Consider the following 19,017-nt stretch of genomic DNA (forward strand, 5'->3'; position numbering starts at 1 on the left):
AGCGTTTGTGCTACGTTTGTTCGCCATTATGCTCTGGGTCTGGTTTTGTTTTCCCCGACAACATTTACATGCAACACATAATAGGAATACATCTGAAGTTGAACTAATTAACTACACAGTATGGCTTAAACAAGTAAAGGTAGCAGATGAAGAAACAAAAGTCCTAACTAACCAAAAATGTGTATTTATTAGCAGTAACCACACAGACCCCTTGTGTCTACAGAACCAAAATTAACACGATTTTTATAACCTAATAAGCCCAGGGAAAGGTGTTGGCTCTTGTGTTAGGTTGACGACAGAATGAGAAGTCAGGAAAGCAGTTGTATTTATATTTAGGAGAGGTGGTTTGATGGTTTCAATATGTCCTGCATATTTTTGGGCATTTGACTATACGATCCCCAGTTGGTGGTGCTGTTCAGGGAGTCTCGGGAGATGTGGCCTTGTTAGAGGAAGTGTGGCACTTGGGGTGGCCTTTGAAAGCTTAAGGACTTGAGCCACTCCCAGTTCACTCTGCTTTGTCCTTGCCTTTTGAAGATGTGAGCAGTCCGCTAAGCTGCTTCAGCTACCATGCCTGCCATACTTCCTCCGCTATGATGGTGATGGACTCTTTATTCCTCTGGAACTGTAAGCCCAAATAAACCCTTCCTTCTTCAAGTTGCCTTGGCCATGGTGTTTTATCACAGCAATAGAAAAGAAACTAATACAGATGGCTTATTACAAGAACTGGGTCCCAACAGGCCATGATCTAAGAGCACCTGCTTCCTTAACATTTGGTATGAAATGGGAGGACAATTCCTCAGGCGTTCAATGAATTTAATCTAGTTAAGAGAGTCTTTCCCATTGAAAGAGGGATAGCTCTGTCAACTTGACATGCTTTAGAATCACCTAGGTAGTCTCAATGTTAGTCTAGATCAGGTTTGTTTGTATGTGTGTCTACGGGGGATTGTATGGATTGTTAATTGATATGTGCAGAGCAAGCCCACTGAGGGCAACATCATTCCCTGGGCTTGGATGAAGAAAATGAACAGAAACAGAGTATAAAGATGCATGTATGCACTGCTCTCTGTTCCTGATGATGGATGTTACATGACCAGCTCCCTCAGGGTCCTGCCACTGTGGCTTCTCTGATATGATGGACCGTGAGCTTAAAGCAATAACACAAAACATCATCCTTTCTCCCCAGGTATTTTATCACAGCATCAGAAGAGAAACTAGGACAGAGTGTTATGTCGGCTTAGTTACGGAAAAGACAGGGTTCCTAAGTCTTTGAATTTAAAGGCTGTACCAGTCTAAGATGAGGCACCTAGAGTTTAGTAATGCTCTTCCTTTTGTACTCATTTTTATGTGAATGGGTGTTTTGCCTACATATGTCTGTTTACCACATGTGCCTGGTGCTTCCAGAGGCTAGCCGATGTCAGAAACCCCCGAGCTGGACTCATAGATGTTTATAACCTACCATGTGGGTGTTGGGAGTCAAACTCTGGCCCCCTAAAAAAGCAACCTGAGCTTATCCCACTGAGTCATCTTTCTACCTGCTAATGTTTCTCTCTCTGACTCCCTCCTTCCCTCCCTCCCCCCCTCTCTCTAAGAAAAAGGTGGACAGCACATAGAAGGACAAATCCACAGACCTCTGTAATCATCACATACAGCTAGCTATTCTCTTCTCCCATGTACTGCTCCCAAATAACCCCTTTATGATAGTTAATTTAAAATTAATTTTATTTCTGAATATAGCAAACCATGATGTTATTACTTAAAAAAAAAAACAAACAAACTGTGTGTGACCACAGCATGCATGTGGCAGTCAGTTCTTTCCAGATGGGTCCCAGGGATCAAACTCCTGTCTTCAAGCTTGGCAAGCGGGCAGGCAGCTTTAACGCCAGGCCATCTTGCCAGCCCTGTGCTTCTTTTGAAAATTTAGAAATAACAAATAAAGACAGAATCCTTTTGGACACCTATCCCAATCTTCCCATTTAATCTATCAAGATGGAATCACCATTATTGATATGGGAGGATCCTCCCCACCCCCACTTTCAAAAGGGCTTCCCTATGTAGCCCAAGCAGACTTTCTGCTTCAGGATCTGCTAGGATTACAGGTGTGTACCACCACATCTGGCTAGAACTTCAGCTCTCTTTTTAAGAATTTAAGAATCTCAAACTGGGTGTTTGTGGTGCACACCTTTAATCCCAGCACTTGGGATGCAGAGGCAGGAGGAATTTCAGGCCAGCCTGGTCTACAGAGCGAGTTCCAGGACAGGCTCCAGAGAAACCATCTTGAAAAACCAAAAAAAAAAAAGAATTTAAAAATCTCATATATGCATGCTTACATGTTTAAGGTTATAGTGAACTAACCAGTTCCTTTTATCTCCTCACCCTACTTTCACATTCTTTATACCTCCATACCTACCTTGGTGATTGACGGACATCACCTAGTTAACAGCCCCCACCCTTGCTCAAGTAAACATGACATGATCTGTGTACACGGGCCACATGTATGAATATGTAGTTTTATCAGATTGCTTTGCCACAAAATTGTAATATGTATTATTTTAATAGCTATTTTGCTTTATCCTGTAAAGCCATCTGAGTCTGGAGTCACTTCTTAATGGCAATTTTATTGTCTATGTGTGTGGGCCTTGTTTTCTTTGACTGCTTATCTACTGTTGAGGAGTACAACCATTATTACAGAGCACAAATACTTTTTAAATAAAACTTACCTGTAATCATGTCTGGATTTCTATCACTAGGTGTTTATTACTGGAGAAAGACTACTACTTTTCATGTATTTATTTTGTATCTGGACACATTACTTTTTCATTAATCAGTAGTAATTTTTATGTACTAGTTTACTAGTCTTTCCAAACCTCTCGGAGAATAACCATAGGTCTGTTGTTTTTCCAATACTTACACTTGCTATTGCCTTTGTGTTTGTGTGTGCACATGTGTACAGGTGGAGACCACAGGTTGATGTTACGTGACCTCAACATCTTAGTTTTTGAGACAGGATCTGGAACTAGAACTGGCTGATTCTGCTAGACTTGCTTGCCAGTAAAAGCCTGGGATTCTAGGTGTAAATCACCTAACCTGCTTTATATGTGTGTGCTGGGATCAAACTCATGTCCTTATGCTCGCATGGAAAGCACTTCACCTGCTTAACTATCTCCTCAACTTAAATTGGTTTCTTTAGAAACTGCGACAAGATTAAACATGGGTAGTAGGGGCAGTGCCCCTATCACTCACTCCTCACTCATTCACTCATTCACTCCTCACTCACTCCATTTCCTTTCCCTACTTTCCCCCTCCCTTCCTTCCTCCCTCCCTCCCCCTTCCTCTCCTCCTTCTCAAGCACTCCTCCACTCTTTCTTTCTGAGGCAGGGTCTCCTATAGTTCAGGCTTGCTTCTCACTTGCTATGTCGTGAAAGATGATCTTGAACCTCCGACCCTCCTCTTTCCACCTCCAGACTGCATGTGCTACCACACCCCTTGTATGTGGTGCTTCGGATCAAACTCAGGGCTATGGCACACCAGGTAAGCAACTGAGCTATACCCCAAACCCCATTTTTTTTCCCCCGAGGGTTTCTCTGTATTGCTTTGGAGCCTGTCCTGAAACTGTAAACCAGGCTGGCCTCAAACTCACAGAGAGCTGCCTGCCTCTGCCTCCTGAGTGCTGAGATTAAAGGCGTGCACCACCAACACCTGCAATCTCCACATTCTTATCTTAATTGAAATACCATTTAGGGTTTGATTAATGTTAAATTTGGTAAATAGTCTTTGTTATACTGTATGCAATTACATTTCAGATTTCTATGGTGTTTTAATTAAGAGTCTCTGCTGTATTTTTTAAATACATCACTATGGTGTCACTTTCTCTTTTACTCATACATAGTGACTTATGTTGACAGATCCCTATTTTTGCGTGTTCTTGCATTCCTAGAAGGAGTTCTAGTTGATCTTATTATACCCCAACATACCCTGACTTTACTTGTTAAAGCCATATTAGGAAGTTTTGCATTTGAATTTCTAAGTCTACAGTTGCATCTTTCTAAAAATCTTAGTTATGTACTAACTTGACCTCAAGAAAATGTGTTCTAAAACCAGAAATATTTTCTGTATTTTGCTATCATCACAACTGATTTAGCATTGGACTTACCAGCTAAATAAAGTAAATTTATTTGTAATCTCTTTGGCTCTAGTGATTTTTTCTCCCCAGTATTAGATCCTTTAGCCACTCTTTTAGTACCCCCTGTGGGCAGATTATTCTAGTTTTCCACTTCTTAATGCTTTTGATAATTTATTTGGAAATTTCCCAATGCCTCTCTCTACTTTTTTGCTAGGGCTTGTCACCTTCTAGCATCCTCAAAAAACTGTATCTTGTCATTACATGATAAAAGTTGGGCACTTTTAACCTTGAGCTCTACCTTGCCTGATGTTTCTCATTCCTGTTCCTACTTAAATCTTACATTGCTTATTTTCTCTTTGTTGCCTTCTACTTTTCAGCCCCCTGAGTGTTCTGCCCAGACAATAGATGTCCTCTGGCCACTCAGTATCTGTAAGGCCAGTGACCGTTAAATCCTCTGAAGCCCTGCTCGCCTGCTCATGGCTCATAGGCTAGACCATAGATTCTGTTGAGTTGAGCAATGTGGGTGATGTTCAGAAGGACTTTGTCAGGAGCCTTGGCTCACTTGCCCTGTTCGGAACTCCCTAGATTCAGATTAATGTTCAGCCTTTGCAGATACCAGGAATGATTTTTTTCCCCTGCTGTGTGCCGCAAGGCTTAGTCCTGGAAACTTGGTTGGAGCCATGAGGGAATAAAGGCAGGTCAGACCCGTGGACATGGGAAAGTTGGGTGTGAGGTGTGCAGTGTGCACTCTGATGGAGAGGCATCCATTATGGCAACAACCCAGGCCTCAGCACATACATACGGCGCAGGGGAGAAGTTAGCTGGTCTGTGTAAGAAGTCTCTGTGAATGAGGGAGAAGATGCAGTTGCTAGTTTTTGCCCGTATTGAGCAGTCACTAATAAGCACTCATACATGCTGTCAACATCCCCACTCAGACAAGAGGAAGGCTTTGCAGTTTCCTATGGATCTGATGCCGTGGTCCTTGTCACAGCCGTGCCCATGACAACACATCCACTCTGGGCTTTTTAGCTCTTACAATCTCCTACGGTGTCAGAACATGGTAGAGTTTTCTTTGTGGACACAGAGGACACAGCTGGGCCTGGCTCTAGTTTGAGGCCTCAGAAGGGCATCTTCCTTCCTTCAGGATCTAGGTGGAAGCCCTTAGCATGAAGTAAAAAGCAGGAGACAGGAACTTGGAGGGAAATTTTGTCCCAGGACTTTCTCCTATGAATCAGCTACTGGGAAACTCTCAGGCCCACATTTCATCCTGTATAAACCCTCAGAGTTCCGTAACCAAGGCATGTCACTGGTTCAGGCACGTCTGGGCTATGACCTGTTACTACCAGAACATGGATTTGCCTGTAAGGAGCTGGATCTCTGTTCTTTTTCTTTCTATAACGAAAGAAAGGGGCAAGGCTTACCCATGATCCATCCTTCTGTTCCATTGATCTGAGATCCTAATTATTTCTATGAAGGCAACTTTGAAGTCTTTGAGGCCGAGGACAAGCTCCCAGACAGCCTTTCAGTACCTGTCCCAGGCTCACAGAACTTGCCTTGGAGCCTTCGCTCATACACTGTTATCAAGCTAACAGGTTATCAGCAAGCAACTAGTTAACTCCTTTCATACCCTCCCTTTACCTGGGCTCTGTGACCACAAAGGGCCAGGAGTCTGTCCACAGGTCACGTGCATCTTCCTCTGCTCACCACCTAATTCCAGGTCTGCTCTTCCATCCTCGTGTTCTCAGGTCACAGCACGAAAAGGGCTCCTTGAGGGGAAAAGGGCCCTTTTTCTTCCTTTTTCTTTTTTTTTTTGGCTGCAGGTCACATGACCAGCATTTATGCTGCAGGCTAAGAGCATGAATGAAGGTGGGACTCGGTTGCTGTGGAATATTATTTTAAGATGTGTTACATTTGTTTATGCTGTGGAATATTTGTTTAATGATGCAAAAGATGTGCTGCATTCTTTTATGCTGCATTTGTTTAACTCTGTGAAGCTGTGTTACCTTGCCTGTTTAAAACACCCGACTGGTCTAATAAACAGCTGAACGGCCAATAGCAAGGCAGGAGAAAGGATAGGCGGGGCTGGCAGGCAAAGAGAATGAATAGGAGGAGAAATCTTGGGGGGTGGGGGGAGAAAGATTGAGGAGCAGTTGGAGGAGAGGAGGACATCAGGGGCAGCCACCCAGCTACACAGCAAGTCACAGAGTAAGAAGTAAAGAAAGGTGTATAGGAACAGACCAAGATAAAAGCCCTGGGCAAAAGATAGACTGTTTAATTTAAGAAAAGCTGGCTAGAAACAAGCCAAGCTAAGACAGAAAAAGCTTCTGTGTGATTTATTTGGGAGTTGAGTGACAGGCCCCCAAAAGAGTGAAGAGTAAAAAACAAACAATAATGCTCAGTGGTACCCCAAACCCAATGCAGCTCTGCACACCCCAGCCTCTCCAAGTGCAAGAACACTAAAAGACTCTGTTCAAAACAGTTTATTTTATTTTTATTTTTTTTTTTTGTCAGACAAACACATTGATTTCTGGACCACAGTAGAGGATGGAACCCTTTCACAAACTTATTTATTTGAAAATACAAATATAAAATTATACTTTCCACATCTGTGATGTGAGAGACTGCCATCCACATAGTAATTTATTTTTTTTTTTTTTTTTACAACAGGGCTTTAAGAAAGCCACACACAAAGACCTGAAAGATGCTTGAGATATATATATATATAGATACATATATATGTATATATATATAAAAAAAATACTCACTACCAAAGTTCTTGTCAGTTTCATACTAAAGTATAAAAGTAAGGGTGAGGTCAGCCACAGTGCTAGGGAAGTTTTATTTAGATACATTTATGCCACATGAAACGCTTAGACTTGTATCCTATTACATATGGGATTCTGAGTTTAACACCATGAATGGCAGGTTGGCTAGCCCACGACACTCAAGAGCACACTCACAGACACCACCCAGAGTGGTACAGTATGTACAGAATACAGCAGTAGGAGCCTTCCATGGAGGCTCTGGAACTGTCTCTCAGTCCCTCCCCTTTCCCCCCTCATGCCCTGCCTCCCGGAAATGGAATCCTATCTGAGACAATACCTTCTGATTATCAAATAGCCATGTTTGAATTATGGTTGTTCCCCAAGAGGGGTGGGTTTTATTTATATGTTTTTGTACTTTAATTTACATTTTTTTGTGAGGAAAACAAAAAGAAAGAAAGAAGAAAACAAACTTAAACAGTATTCAAGTTTTGCTTTGCTTCCAGCATGCGCTGTGTAGTGTCTGTGCCCAGGTTGGACTCAGCTGATCTTTGTTTTCTGCTGTAGCTGAGGGGTGGGGGGTGGGGGCTTCCCAGTGTCTCTGTTCAATGTGCTTACCCGCAGTCTGCCCTCTACTCTCTCTGCCTGGCTGGCTTTTGTGTTCCTTGGAGGATCTGGTTAGTAAAGCAAATCAAGAAGAAAAACAAAAACAAAAACAAACAAAACAAAAAACAAAACAAACAAAAAAAAACCTCTCCCCTCCCTCACCTGCCCTCCAAATTCCCTCTGTCCCTGTGTGTCACCTCCAACTGATAGAGAGAAGTATGAGTTAGTGTTTCTTTTGTAAACAACTTCATATGCAATATAATACAGAAAGCATGGCTGACCTTCAATTAAAAAAATGTAGTAAACTATATTGCTTTAGTCTTGAAGATGCTGCAGTCAGTGAACGGCAGAATGAAGCAGTGTGGTAATGGGTGGTGGAGGCTAAGTCCCTAGCCCTCGTGTCCACTAAAGATCAAAATAGCTTCTGTTTTTCTAGTTGGAACCAGAAATATTTCCCCCCCAAAATTCTCAAATGAAAAAAGGAACCAAAGAAAAACAACCCCCCCCAAAACAAAACTTAACACCTTTCAGGTCATTAGAACCCACAATTACCCCATGATTTTTATACTAGTCTAGCAAGATGTGTGTAACATTCGCTGGCTGTGAATTGCTGTGCGTTGAAACATTAAGTTGACAGCAATCGAGCCATGCTACCTTAAAGCCCAAGCTACAAGTTCAAATTAAAAGAATGGTTATGAAGGATAAAAAAAAACCTCAAAGGCCTTCTGGGGCTTCATTTGAATCAAGCCAATGAGCGATGGGGATAGCCTGTGAGGCGGTTTGGTCTTCCCAATGGGTATGAGGAAGACCACAAACCATACACACAGAGGCTCCTGGGGAGGAGGACCCAGGCTTGGTCGTCTCCACCAGCCCCACATCCAGGCTGAAGTAGGAAGGGGACCAAGAGTCACTCCATCTCCCCTCTGGGGAGGAGAGGAGCTTGGGGTCTCAAGCAGATGGATCTGGAAGTCAGAGAGTCCCCTGGTGGTTTTTGACAATGCCAGGGAAGTGCCATTACCCAAGAGGGTTTCTTCCCTAGGGAAGGTGAGACAGGTCCCCACATTCGCTATTGAGCTTAACTAAAACAAAGACAAGGATGGACATCAGTGTTAAAAGAACTCACAAAAATTGTTTCCAATGGACTTCTAGATGAGGAGGGGGGACTAATGTGAATCTTAACCTAGGTAGCCACTTGAAAACATATCAGATGTTCACAAGATTTGTGCTATGGGCTACTGGGTCTCTTCAAAATGTATATAAACATCTAAAACATATTCACACAGATTATCAATTTCTTCTGAGCATCCTTAAAAAAATATTTTTTTCTCTTAGTAAAATCATTTTAATATACCATGCCTCCCTCTTTTAAAAAATAAATTAAAAAAATCCAGTTTTGCATATCTAGTGTTTGCATTTAAGGTAGTATGGCACACCCCTTCACAGAGAGGGGGGCGGGGACCTACAAAACACCGTAGAGTCGGCCGGCATTTGAACATTGTGAGACCTTGGGTTAGTTGAAACCACATCAAATCAGCAAAACTAAAATTAAATTTGAACTTGGAAAAAGCAAAAAAAAGGAAAAAACTGCCCCCAAATTATTAGCATTTTTTTTTCTTTTCATAAATAAGAGAAAGTCCTATCCTTACTGGTCCTAAATCTGAATAACTATGTCTAATTTTTTTAAACCTTAATTACATTATACCTATCAATATGTACTAGAAGAGGAGAAAAAAAGTCACTACGCTAGTACCAAGACAGCACACTTACAAGATAGCCATTTTATACATTATTAACAAACGATGATCAACAAAGAGTCTTCTATGAGGTGATGGAGAAATGGGTGGGGGCTGGGGGACAGGACATCACCAACATGGACTAAAGAGTAATCCCCTAGCTAGACACTGAATTGCTGGGCATTTAGTATCTGTCTCTTTTTCTTTGTTGTTGTTTTTCAAAATAAAACTTTTATTTTGTTTTTGTTTTTTTTACTTGAATAATCTTTGTATTTTAAAAACATCCAGCATTTTACTTGGCTTAGTTATTTGGAAACTTAAAAACAAACAAACAAACAAACACCCAAAACCCAAAACCTTCCCAAACAACCCAGCATTTTATTTTTAAAAACAAAGAACATGATTTCCTCTTTCTCTTTCTTTCTTTCTTTCTTTCTTTCTTTCTTTCTTTCTTTCTTTCTTTCTTTCAAGTTGCATTTAATTAGAGTTTAATTATGATGGAAGCAGGCAGAATTCTTTACTTTCTTTCTGAATTAGCTTTTAGGAGACTTTGAGGTTGAAGATGCTTTTGCGCTACCATGCCCATGAATGTCCATGTTAGTCTGTTTGTTAGTAAAATTTATAAAAATAGGAGTGCAGCAGTTCTTTATAATAAATGTCGCATTCAGTGTCTCATACTGGCTGTGCCTTAAGTACCAAATTTATAAACGTAACAATTTAAAAAATATTAATAAAATGTCAATATCACATTTTAAAAAAGAAAAAATATATATCCACACTACAATATGCTTTAATGCCACCTATTGAGTTGTACTTCTATAGTTGCTGTTGCCGACCTATTACCAATATTTTTAAAAAAAGTTAAATTAAAAAATATCCTTCATCCTAAGTGTCTTCCCCCAACTGAGGACCATATATTATAACAGCCAAATGTGAAACATGTGCAAACAGGAAACTGTCAGTTTTTCCCACCAGTCACAGTGCAGTGATGTTATACTTTTTATTTTTAAAATTCTGTTTACATCTACAATAAATAAAAAAAAAAAGAAAAAGAAAAAAAACTCTTCCATAGCCTCTCTGATGGTTCTTGCAGCACTGAGGTATCAAAAAAAAAAACAAAAACAAAAACAAAAACAAAAAAACAAAACAACAACAAAAAAAAAACCCAAAAAACAAACAAAAAACCCCCAAAACCCAAACACACACACATATATATATATATATAAACTGAAAGGTTGCTTTCCTAATTTGTAAATAGACAGTGAATGGCGAAAGGTATATTCATGCAGGCTTATCCACTCCTGGCCCATGGGCCCCCTCTCTGGGGGCAGAATGGGGAACCGGGTGAGGAGAGAGGCAGAGTACCCTAGGGACCTTGGAGGTGCTGAAATGATTGGACAATATAAAATGATCAGATATTTAAAAATTAAGACTGAAAAAGAATGTCCCCACCCTGCCCCTCCCCTAAGCCAAAACAGGTGTGCTTTGAAACTTTAAATATGTTAAATATTAAAATTGTTGTAGCTTTGTTTTTTTTTTTTCCTTTAAAAAAAATGTCTTGGGAAAAGCAGTTTCTCATATTTTAAATAAAAATCTAGCTAGACCATAACATTTGAAGCTGTGCACAGAGAGTTTGCTGGGTTGACAGGGGGCTAATTCGGTTCTTAGGTCTACCACACCAACAGTGGCGTAAGAGTGGAGTGCCAGGTTGTCCCGGCAGCTGGGTGCTCTTCATTGTGTGGTACAGGCTTCATCAAGGTTCCCTCCCCTCCCTCCTTCCGGGGCACCTAATTGCCTGGGAGCAACTCCCCCACAAAAATATTTTTGATTCTCTCTTTCTTAATAGTTTCTATGTAGTTAATGGAATTATATTTACAACTTTTTTTGTTTGTTTTTTGTTTTTTAGAATTCACAATTTCAAAAAACCTTATAATATGACTTCTTTGAACAGAAAAAAAAAGTACTCATAGAAAAGGAGGACCTTCAAAACATGGCCGTCCTGACCTTATTGCCGAAAATAGACTTAGGTTAACAAAGAGACGTCACAAAAATGAACTGCCAGAGAGTCTGTTCAGCAGTCAACTGCATGTCACTTCTACAACGTAACATAGAGCGTCTATGCCCACCTCCCGCTCTGTACATCACAACTCTGCTTCAGTGTGTGCTGAAGTCTCAGCATTGGTACCAAAAATGGAGAGTAACATCACCATCTCAGCATCCATTAAAAATGAGAACAGAATCGAAACAACAAAAGAAAATGAAATTCCTTTTAAAGAAAATAAGAAAACTCCTTAATATATAACAAGTATACTATGGTTAGCTTTTCACTAGGTATTTAGCTAAGGTGACACTAGACTAGGTCAAAAATCACTACCAAACGTGATTCAGGGAGATTTAAAGGACAAGGAAAGGGGTTTGGGGGAGGGGGAGAGGGAGACCACCAAGAAAAACAAACAGAACCAAACCAAAATCATGGATTATATACACGTTTAAAAGCTGTTGTCTTATATTACAGCAGGTTGGTGAGATGAGATGTAGTCAACCCTCAATCCAAAGTGTGCCACCTCTGCTTGGGATGAGGAGTGAGGCTGGTGGGGATCCAGGTCTGAGGACTTCACCTAAACAAAGGGCCACTCAGAAACTTCGCCCAGTCTTGCCTGGACATCCAGGTATGCTCTGTAGGGCAGGGAGGGCAGGCGTGTCCCGAAGAGAACATAAAGGGGGGGGGGGGGAGGAAAAAGAGAAATGTCAGGCACACATATGGTTCATTCCAAGGCCTCCACTACAGTTGTCAAAGACTAGGGTTTGTGACTGTGTGTGTGTGTGTATGTGTGTGAAAATGGCTGGGCTGATGGCTGACTTTCTAGCCTGATGCTGGGAAGAGGATAGGCAGATCCTGCATAGGGCTGGAAAGGTCTGGAGGTCATGGTGGGAAGGAGAGTCAACATGGATTTCAGCTAGTTGAACAAATCACACATAGACAGGAAACCCCTTTCTGTTTAAATTTTTGTTTTTGAAGGTATGTTTAAGAAAAAAACTGTGCTGGTACACGTCTTTAATCCCAGCACTCAGCAGGCAGAGGCAGGTAGATCTCTGAGTTCGAAGCCAGCCTGGTCTACAGAACAAGTTTCAGAACAGTCAGAGTTATACCCAGTCTCAAAAAGCTAAAAAACATCAAAACAAAATAAAAACAAAAGTAAAAACAATCAATCAAACAAATAAAAGATGCCATTGATTGAAAAAAAATGTGATTTTTGTACTAAGAGATTATATACTAAGGGTCTGATGTAACTTCTTAACAAACAAACAAAAACTTAAAACAACAATAAAAATCAAACCCCCAAAACAAATAACTAGTCCTGGTTCGAGAAAACCAAAACAGGTCCAGGATTCAGGCTTGCTAACTGGGCTATCCTGGATTGCCTGTGGGCCTGGGCTCTTCTGTGGATGGTAGTAAATATCACAGGTTGAGGACAGATGGGCCTGCCTCATCTTTCATGGCTGCTATGCAGTCATGTGACTTGACTAAGGGGTGGGTTTCAGGCTGTTGCTTTCCTGGTTACTTTATCATTGTGTAGAAACTGAGTCATGGGGTTGGAGGATGGACCTAGACTGGTGCCAGCCTCTGCCTTCCCTGGGGCAAGTCATAGCAGCCTTGTGAGGAGGAGCAGGAGCAGGGCCATTGGTGAGAATTGGACACTGGCAGACCCTGTAGCTGCTATGCCTAGGCAGCCTTTAAGTCCCTCTTTATTTGATAGCTGAAGCCATCTTCAGACCTCAGAGTTCTTGGTCCTATAAGTCCTTCTGGCTTTTTAGAGGCACCTCACTGTCCGCAAGCCCCCAGACCCAGCTTCATTAGTAGCGAGTAGCTGTCTTGAGACTGTTAGTGGCTCCTGGCTCTGCCAGTGATGGAGAGCAACGGAGGCAGGGAATGGGAAAGTTCATACACAAGGTTTATTTGGTTAAGAGAGGCAGTGGAGTTAGTCGAGCAGCAACATAGGAGGAACCTAAAAGATTTGTGGAGCTCAACTAAACTGGGTTTCTCAAATGGTTCCTATCTATACAGTCTCAGACGCTTCAGGGCTAGGAGCAATTCCCCTATTCCTCTCTACGAGACGAGAAACTCAGAGCTGGTCCCACCCCTCATCAGCTCCAAGAGTCAAGAGCTAGTGGGATTTTCCAAGTGGGACCTATTCCAAGGCCTCAGCCATCACCTCTCTTCTTCTAAAAGACACATACACACACAGTGCTTGCCTTCCTATCCTCCAGCTTATATGCCACCACAGGATGGATGTTGGGAGCACAAACATCGGGCTTCTATGAGGATGATGGCCCCCTGCCTGGTGTCCTTCCCAAGCAGGACAGATACTCAGAATGGTAAGAGACTTGCTCACTACCTGCTCTCTCTGCCCTCATCACCTCTGCATTTCCATCAAAGTGATTCAAAAATGTTTAATTAACTTGAGCTCCATTTAAAAGGTTAAGAAACTGGCAGGGATCCAAATTCACGTTAGGCAGGTGATGCTGTTAATTTAATTTGCTTTTCGTGTGGTAATCTTGATAATTACTCCATAGTTAACTGGCAAATGTTTTCTTTTCACGAAAAGATGGAGTCAGGCCGATTGGTTGCACAAACCTCATTGGCTGAGCCCCAGAAACCCAGAGGGTCAGTTCGCAGGACTTTGAGGATGGTCCTGCTCCCCATCCCCTGGCCCTGGGACTGACACAAGATCCGCCTCTCCATCTCCCTGGAGTGGGCACAATGTGAGATCACCTTCCAGTTTCCCACACTCAAAAAAGAAAAAAGATGAGGGTGGGAAAAATACATACATGGGGCCAAAGAACCAAATCAAAATGAACAAATGAGAGAGAGAGATGAGAGAGAGAGAGAGAGAGAGAGAGAGAGGAGGTAGATGAAGGTCATGATTAAAAGCTGGAGGAAGAAATGAGAGCCTAAGAGATTGGAAATTTTTTTGTCCCCACTTCCTTGGAAAGGGGTCCAAGAGAAAGAAAGAGAGAGAGAAGAAAGAGGTGATGTGATGAGATGGGCATGTGTGTACACGTATGAGCAGGGCACATATGTGTACGGACACGCAGGCAAGGCGGAGACGCATGGCAGAGACGGTAATACCTCAGAGTGAGATGGCAACGGAAGCACCTGCTCAGTGGTATCCATTTGTAAAGGCCGTTGCAATCAAAGGTCCCTAAAATTGCACAATTGTTAAGGTCATCAGTGCGCTATACATGGGAACAGATTGTCATACTCTGGGAAAGGAGATCACCTCTAGGACTAGAGTCTGTGGTTGCCAGCATGAATATGTAATTCTGAGACACTGTGCCATGGGGAATTAGGGTGACACTATCCCCAGCTCCCTCCTCTCCTGTCCTGTGATTTCCCCCACCTAAGCTTGTACACTTCCCAAGGGGAAACCAAGAGCCAAACTCTGAGGGGCTCATGCCCCAAACAATACCCACAGTGACCATGAACCCCACAGGGCAAATTCAAGGGTCTCTTTATCCTCAGTCTCAACAGATGCATTTGAAGGTAGAAATGACGGTGCTGATCAACGGTGATGACCTGTGATTATTTCAGAAATAACATCACAGTGTGAAGGTGCCAAGACCCAGTTTTTCAAGAACAAACAGGGTGTGTGTTTCTAGCTGCTGAAAAATGGAAATGAGTCGTGTTCTGAGCGCTGATGGACAGGCCACCAAATTGATGCAGCTCTGGGCTGAATAACAATGTTCTGGATTTGGTACTACAGTTGATCCGAGGGGATTAGACTTATAAAACTACTGATTCAAGTAATACTGGCTTTGGAGGGAATAGAATGAGGGCTCAGGAATCACAGGCCAGGGTTGGCTGACACGCACAAGTATGTGACTATCTGTGTTTGGGTGAGAAAGTATAAGCTCTGTGTGTGTGTGTGTGTGTGTGTGTGTGTGTGTGTGTGTGTGTGTGTGTGCGCGCGCGCGCGCGCACGCGAACGCGCTTGAATAAAGTTGCCTTGGTCTTCCAGGCTCTCACAATGGCTTTGGTCTCCCTAGCATAGTCCCAAAGACAGAGTTTGCCTGCTTTCTCCCAGATACAGAATCTGATGCAGGGTGTAACCTGGGACAGCAGATACCCCCATCTCAACTCAAAATCAAATTGCCTCCAAAAGAATGAGGCCGGCTGGGGCAGAGACTGGCCCGGTTTTTTTCTGTTTCCAAAAATGGAGGGGACTGCCAGCAAGTGGGCTCAGGCACATTCATGCTCACACACCAGGAGGGAAAAGAACAATACAATCTGAAAACAGCATGCAAATCTCTTAAGCAAATCTCCATTGCCTGGATTAGTCAGATTATAGAACCACAGAGCATTACAGATATCAAATGCATCTGGCCTTTGGGGGGAGGGCTGCAGCTAAAGAACGAAAATGGGAACTTACTTGGAACCTGGAAACTGTAAGAAACATTAGCAAAGGAATGGCCTGGGGGGGGGTGGGTAGGAGGTCCCCACTACCACCTTCCAGGCACTATTGTGACCAATGGTGAGCAGGAGGGGGTTCTACCCACTGAGGTGAGGGAAACCTAATGAAGATTAACCATATGCCAGAACAACATGATTTGGGCTATCTGCTCATTCTGTCTCTCTCTATCTCTATGGAAAGTACCCTATTCTTACTTTGTAGTCAGGGCCATGGTGATACAAGTGGTTCAAGGTTGCAAAAGGCCAAAGGTGAAGGAGTGATGAGTAGAGGTCCATATATACCTTACACTCCATGGCTGGGCCAGCAGATGGAAGCTTCAGCTGGCTGCTGTTGATGGGGGTCACCCTGCCTCTTCTCTGCCCTTATCCCTTTCCTCCCCATGGGCTGTGTGGAGTTGGTGAGGAAGGAGGAGATGGGAAGGCAGCGAGGTAGGTACTTACAGCTATGCCGTGGCCGAAGCCTGAGCCAGGCTGTGGGCTGGCTGCACTTATGTAATTCCCCACTCCGGAGTCCTGGCTGGCAGGGCCGTAGAGATCGGCGGTGACAGGTCCTGGGCTGTTGGCCCCCGGGAAGCCTCCGGGCCGCGCCGGGTTGGAGCCTGCCGGGGAAGCGGGCGCGCCAAAATTCGGTTGAGCACTGTAGCTATTCAGGACTGGTGTGCAGAGAATAGAGCTGGGTATGAGGCCAGAAGCCAGGCATGCACCGATCATTACAAGCCAAACACTCGAGGAAAAAAAAACAGCTGAGGCCCAACTTCTAACACTCAACCAAGGCCATGCGAAAACATCAGCAGGGACTCAAGAATACTCAGCCCAGGCTATCACTAAGAAGCTTGGAGCTCCAGAGATAGATAGAAGAAAACAAAAACAAAAACAAAAATAAAAAAAAACCAAACCAAAACATAAAAACAATCATTCAACACAGTATGGAAACCAACCGGAAGGTGCTTCATTGCCCACCAAGTTATCACAATAGAAATATATATATATATATGGAGAGAGAGAGAGAGAGAAAGATTTTTTTTTCACATCTGAATTGACGCTCATGCAGTCTTCTAGATTTGGGCACGTTGAGACAGCATTCACATCCCATGCAAACTACAAAGGAACTAGTTTTAGACTACACATTGTGTTAATATTGATATTAAAACATGACAGGAAACAAAAGCAATTTTGTGTCCTTGAAAAGAAAAAATCTTTGGGAAAGGGATTTTGGATTCATTGTGTGTGTGTGTGTGTGTGTGTGTATGTTTTATTTCATTTCTCTTTGTTTTTGGATCCATTAAATGACCAATTTGTATGTGTGTGGTTTTTTTTTTTTTTTTTAAAGACAAAATAAAAAGATCTCTATTCTGCATCCCCCCTCCTGCCCCCTCCCCACTGGCTAGTCCCTCCCTCCCCACCCTTTCCATTTTATACCCTGCATGAAAGTTGGCAATATTGAGGTGGTCACAGGATGGGGTATGTCATGGAAAGTTTGGGCATCTTAACAGTAATGATGGCGGCAGAGTCCTCTTTTGGGGTGCAGAGCAGGGGATGGAGGGAGGGGATGGGGTGGGAATGATAACCTGAAGGTTAGCTAAGGCTGGGGGTGGAGCCAATGGTCCTAACAGGATACCCACACACTCACCTCCTGCAGGAGAAGGGAAGGGAGGGAGGGATTTAAGCTTTTTTTTTTTTTACTTTGGTTTAGAGGAAAAAAAAAAAAAAAAAAGACAAAGAAGTATGAATGTAGAGGACACTAACCAGCTGACAGCTAAAGAGGGCACTAACCAGCTGACAGCTAAGAAGGACACTAACCAGCTGACAGCTTAAGCGCAGCTGACTGCAGTAGTGCACTTTGGTAACATTATCTCTGGAAAAGCAAAGCTCAGAATGCGCCTTGGCTACTAAGGAAGACCCAGCATCCACACGCTGAGCACTATATCTGGGGGAGGGGCGGCCAAAGGTTACACCCCCTTAGGCTTCACCTTTGCCTGTCCCCAACCCCATCACATCTTCCAACGGAGGCCCCAGACTCTCAGACAAGTGAACTCTGCTTCAGCTTTACAACCTCTTAGATTCAACTTTGCTTTCCGTTAAAAAAAAATTTCCATCATAGGCACACCTTTAATCTCGGTACTCGGGAAGCAGAGGCAGGCGGATCTCTGTGAGTTCAAGGCCAGCCTGGTCTACAGGGAGAGCTCTAGTCCAGCAAAGGTTACACACTAAGATCCCCTTTAAAAACAAAAACAAAAACACCCCCTCCCCAAAACCCAAAACAATTTCTATCATAAAAGTAAGCTCTTGTCGGGCGTTGGTGGCACACACCTTTAATCCCAGCACTTGGGAGGCAGAGGCAGGCGGATCTCTGTGAGTTCCAGGCTAGCCTGGTCTACAGAGCTAAAGAAACAAACAAAATAAGCTCTAGTAAGCTCTTACTGGTTTTGAAACCTCCAGGGAGCGTGAGGCTGGCAGCTGCTACCATGTTCGAAAGAAACCAAGACTGAGAGATGGACACTCGCTTGTCTTCAGCTTTAGAAAGCTCACGCCCCCTCCTAGCTCCTGTGGAATCGTTCCCCAGACCTTTAACAGCTGTCTTCCATGGCAAAAAGAGTAGCTGTAGTTGGACGACCTCACTTTTCTTGTGACTTTGAAGAACGTGCACGTAGACTGATTTTTTTTTCCCCTTGCACTTGTCATAGGAGTGAGAAGAGATTCATGATACTGCACTTGAGAAGGGGACACAAGATCCAAGGCGGCCCAAATCAAGCTAAGCTTGGCTCCCACCTCAGCAGAGGAAAGGGTACTGCTGCCTCTGGATGCCGTTGGGCAGGATGAGCCCCTTTGAATCACTGACTCAGAAATTAATAAACAAGACAATCAAGAGAGTGAGTTAAGGAGGAGGGCAGGGTAAAGAGGCTTAAAGCAAGTGAGCTGCTTATTTGGAAATGTACTGGCAGACAACCAAGACAGCAGAATTTGTGAATACAGATTAAACTTGCAGATAACATTTGGCCCTTTTTGCCCATGGAGGCAACTATCCAGCTGAGATACCCAAAAGGCGGCACTATCTTGGTGGGACATACCTTCTCCACCTGGGATCAACTAATGTACAGAGCTAGACAGTGGGCTCTTGGTTTACCCAGGCACCAACATCCCCTCTCCCCCATCCCTGGTCTCCAGAGGAAGGAACTAGCTTGCTTTGACTTAGGGTAAGAGGGTGGGGCAGGGTTGGGAAAGTTTGCAAGTAGAAGATGGACGGAGATTTTTCAGCTTTCTCCTCTGGCAGGATGTATTTCCAGCGTGATGCTACACGGGGATGGAGAGAAGGAAGGAGAACCA

General features: G+C 43.2%; 1 protein-coding gene across 18 annotated transcripts in view; it reads right to left on the reverse strand.

Moving 5' to 3' along the window:
- Positions 1-11,691: 11,691 nt before the first annotated feature.
- Positions 11,692-19,017, reverse strand: part of Msi2 (musashi RNA binding protein 2) — a 353,285-nt gene continuing 345,959 nt past the window's right edge. For 5 of the 18 annotated variants that reach the window (XM_051193284.1, XM_051193711.1, XM_051193458.1 and 2 more), the window contains 3 exons: positions 16,135-16,346; positions 14,353-14,425; positions 11,692-11,897 (listed from right to left, as the gene is read on the reverse strand). In XM_051193284.1, the coding sequence (XP_051049241.1) occupies positions 14,384-14,425; positions 16,135-16,346 (254 nt within the window). In that variant the 3' untranslated portion in view covers positions 11,692-11,897; positions 14,353-14,383. Of the gene's footprint in view, positions 11,898-14,352; positions 14,426-16,134; positions 16,347-19,017 lie in introns of those variants that run through there. The other 13 variants (XM_051193626.1, XM_051194077.1, XM_051193794.1 and 10 more) reach the window with 6 other exon arrangements.

This window comes from Phodopus roborovskii, unplaced genomic scaffold (assembly GCF_943737965.1).
Source record: "Phodopus roborovskii unplaced genomic scaffold, PHOROB, whole genome shotgun sequence".
NCBI lineage: Eukaryota > Metazoa > Chordata > Mammalia > Rodentia > Cricetidae > Phodopus > Phodopus roborovskii.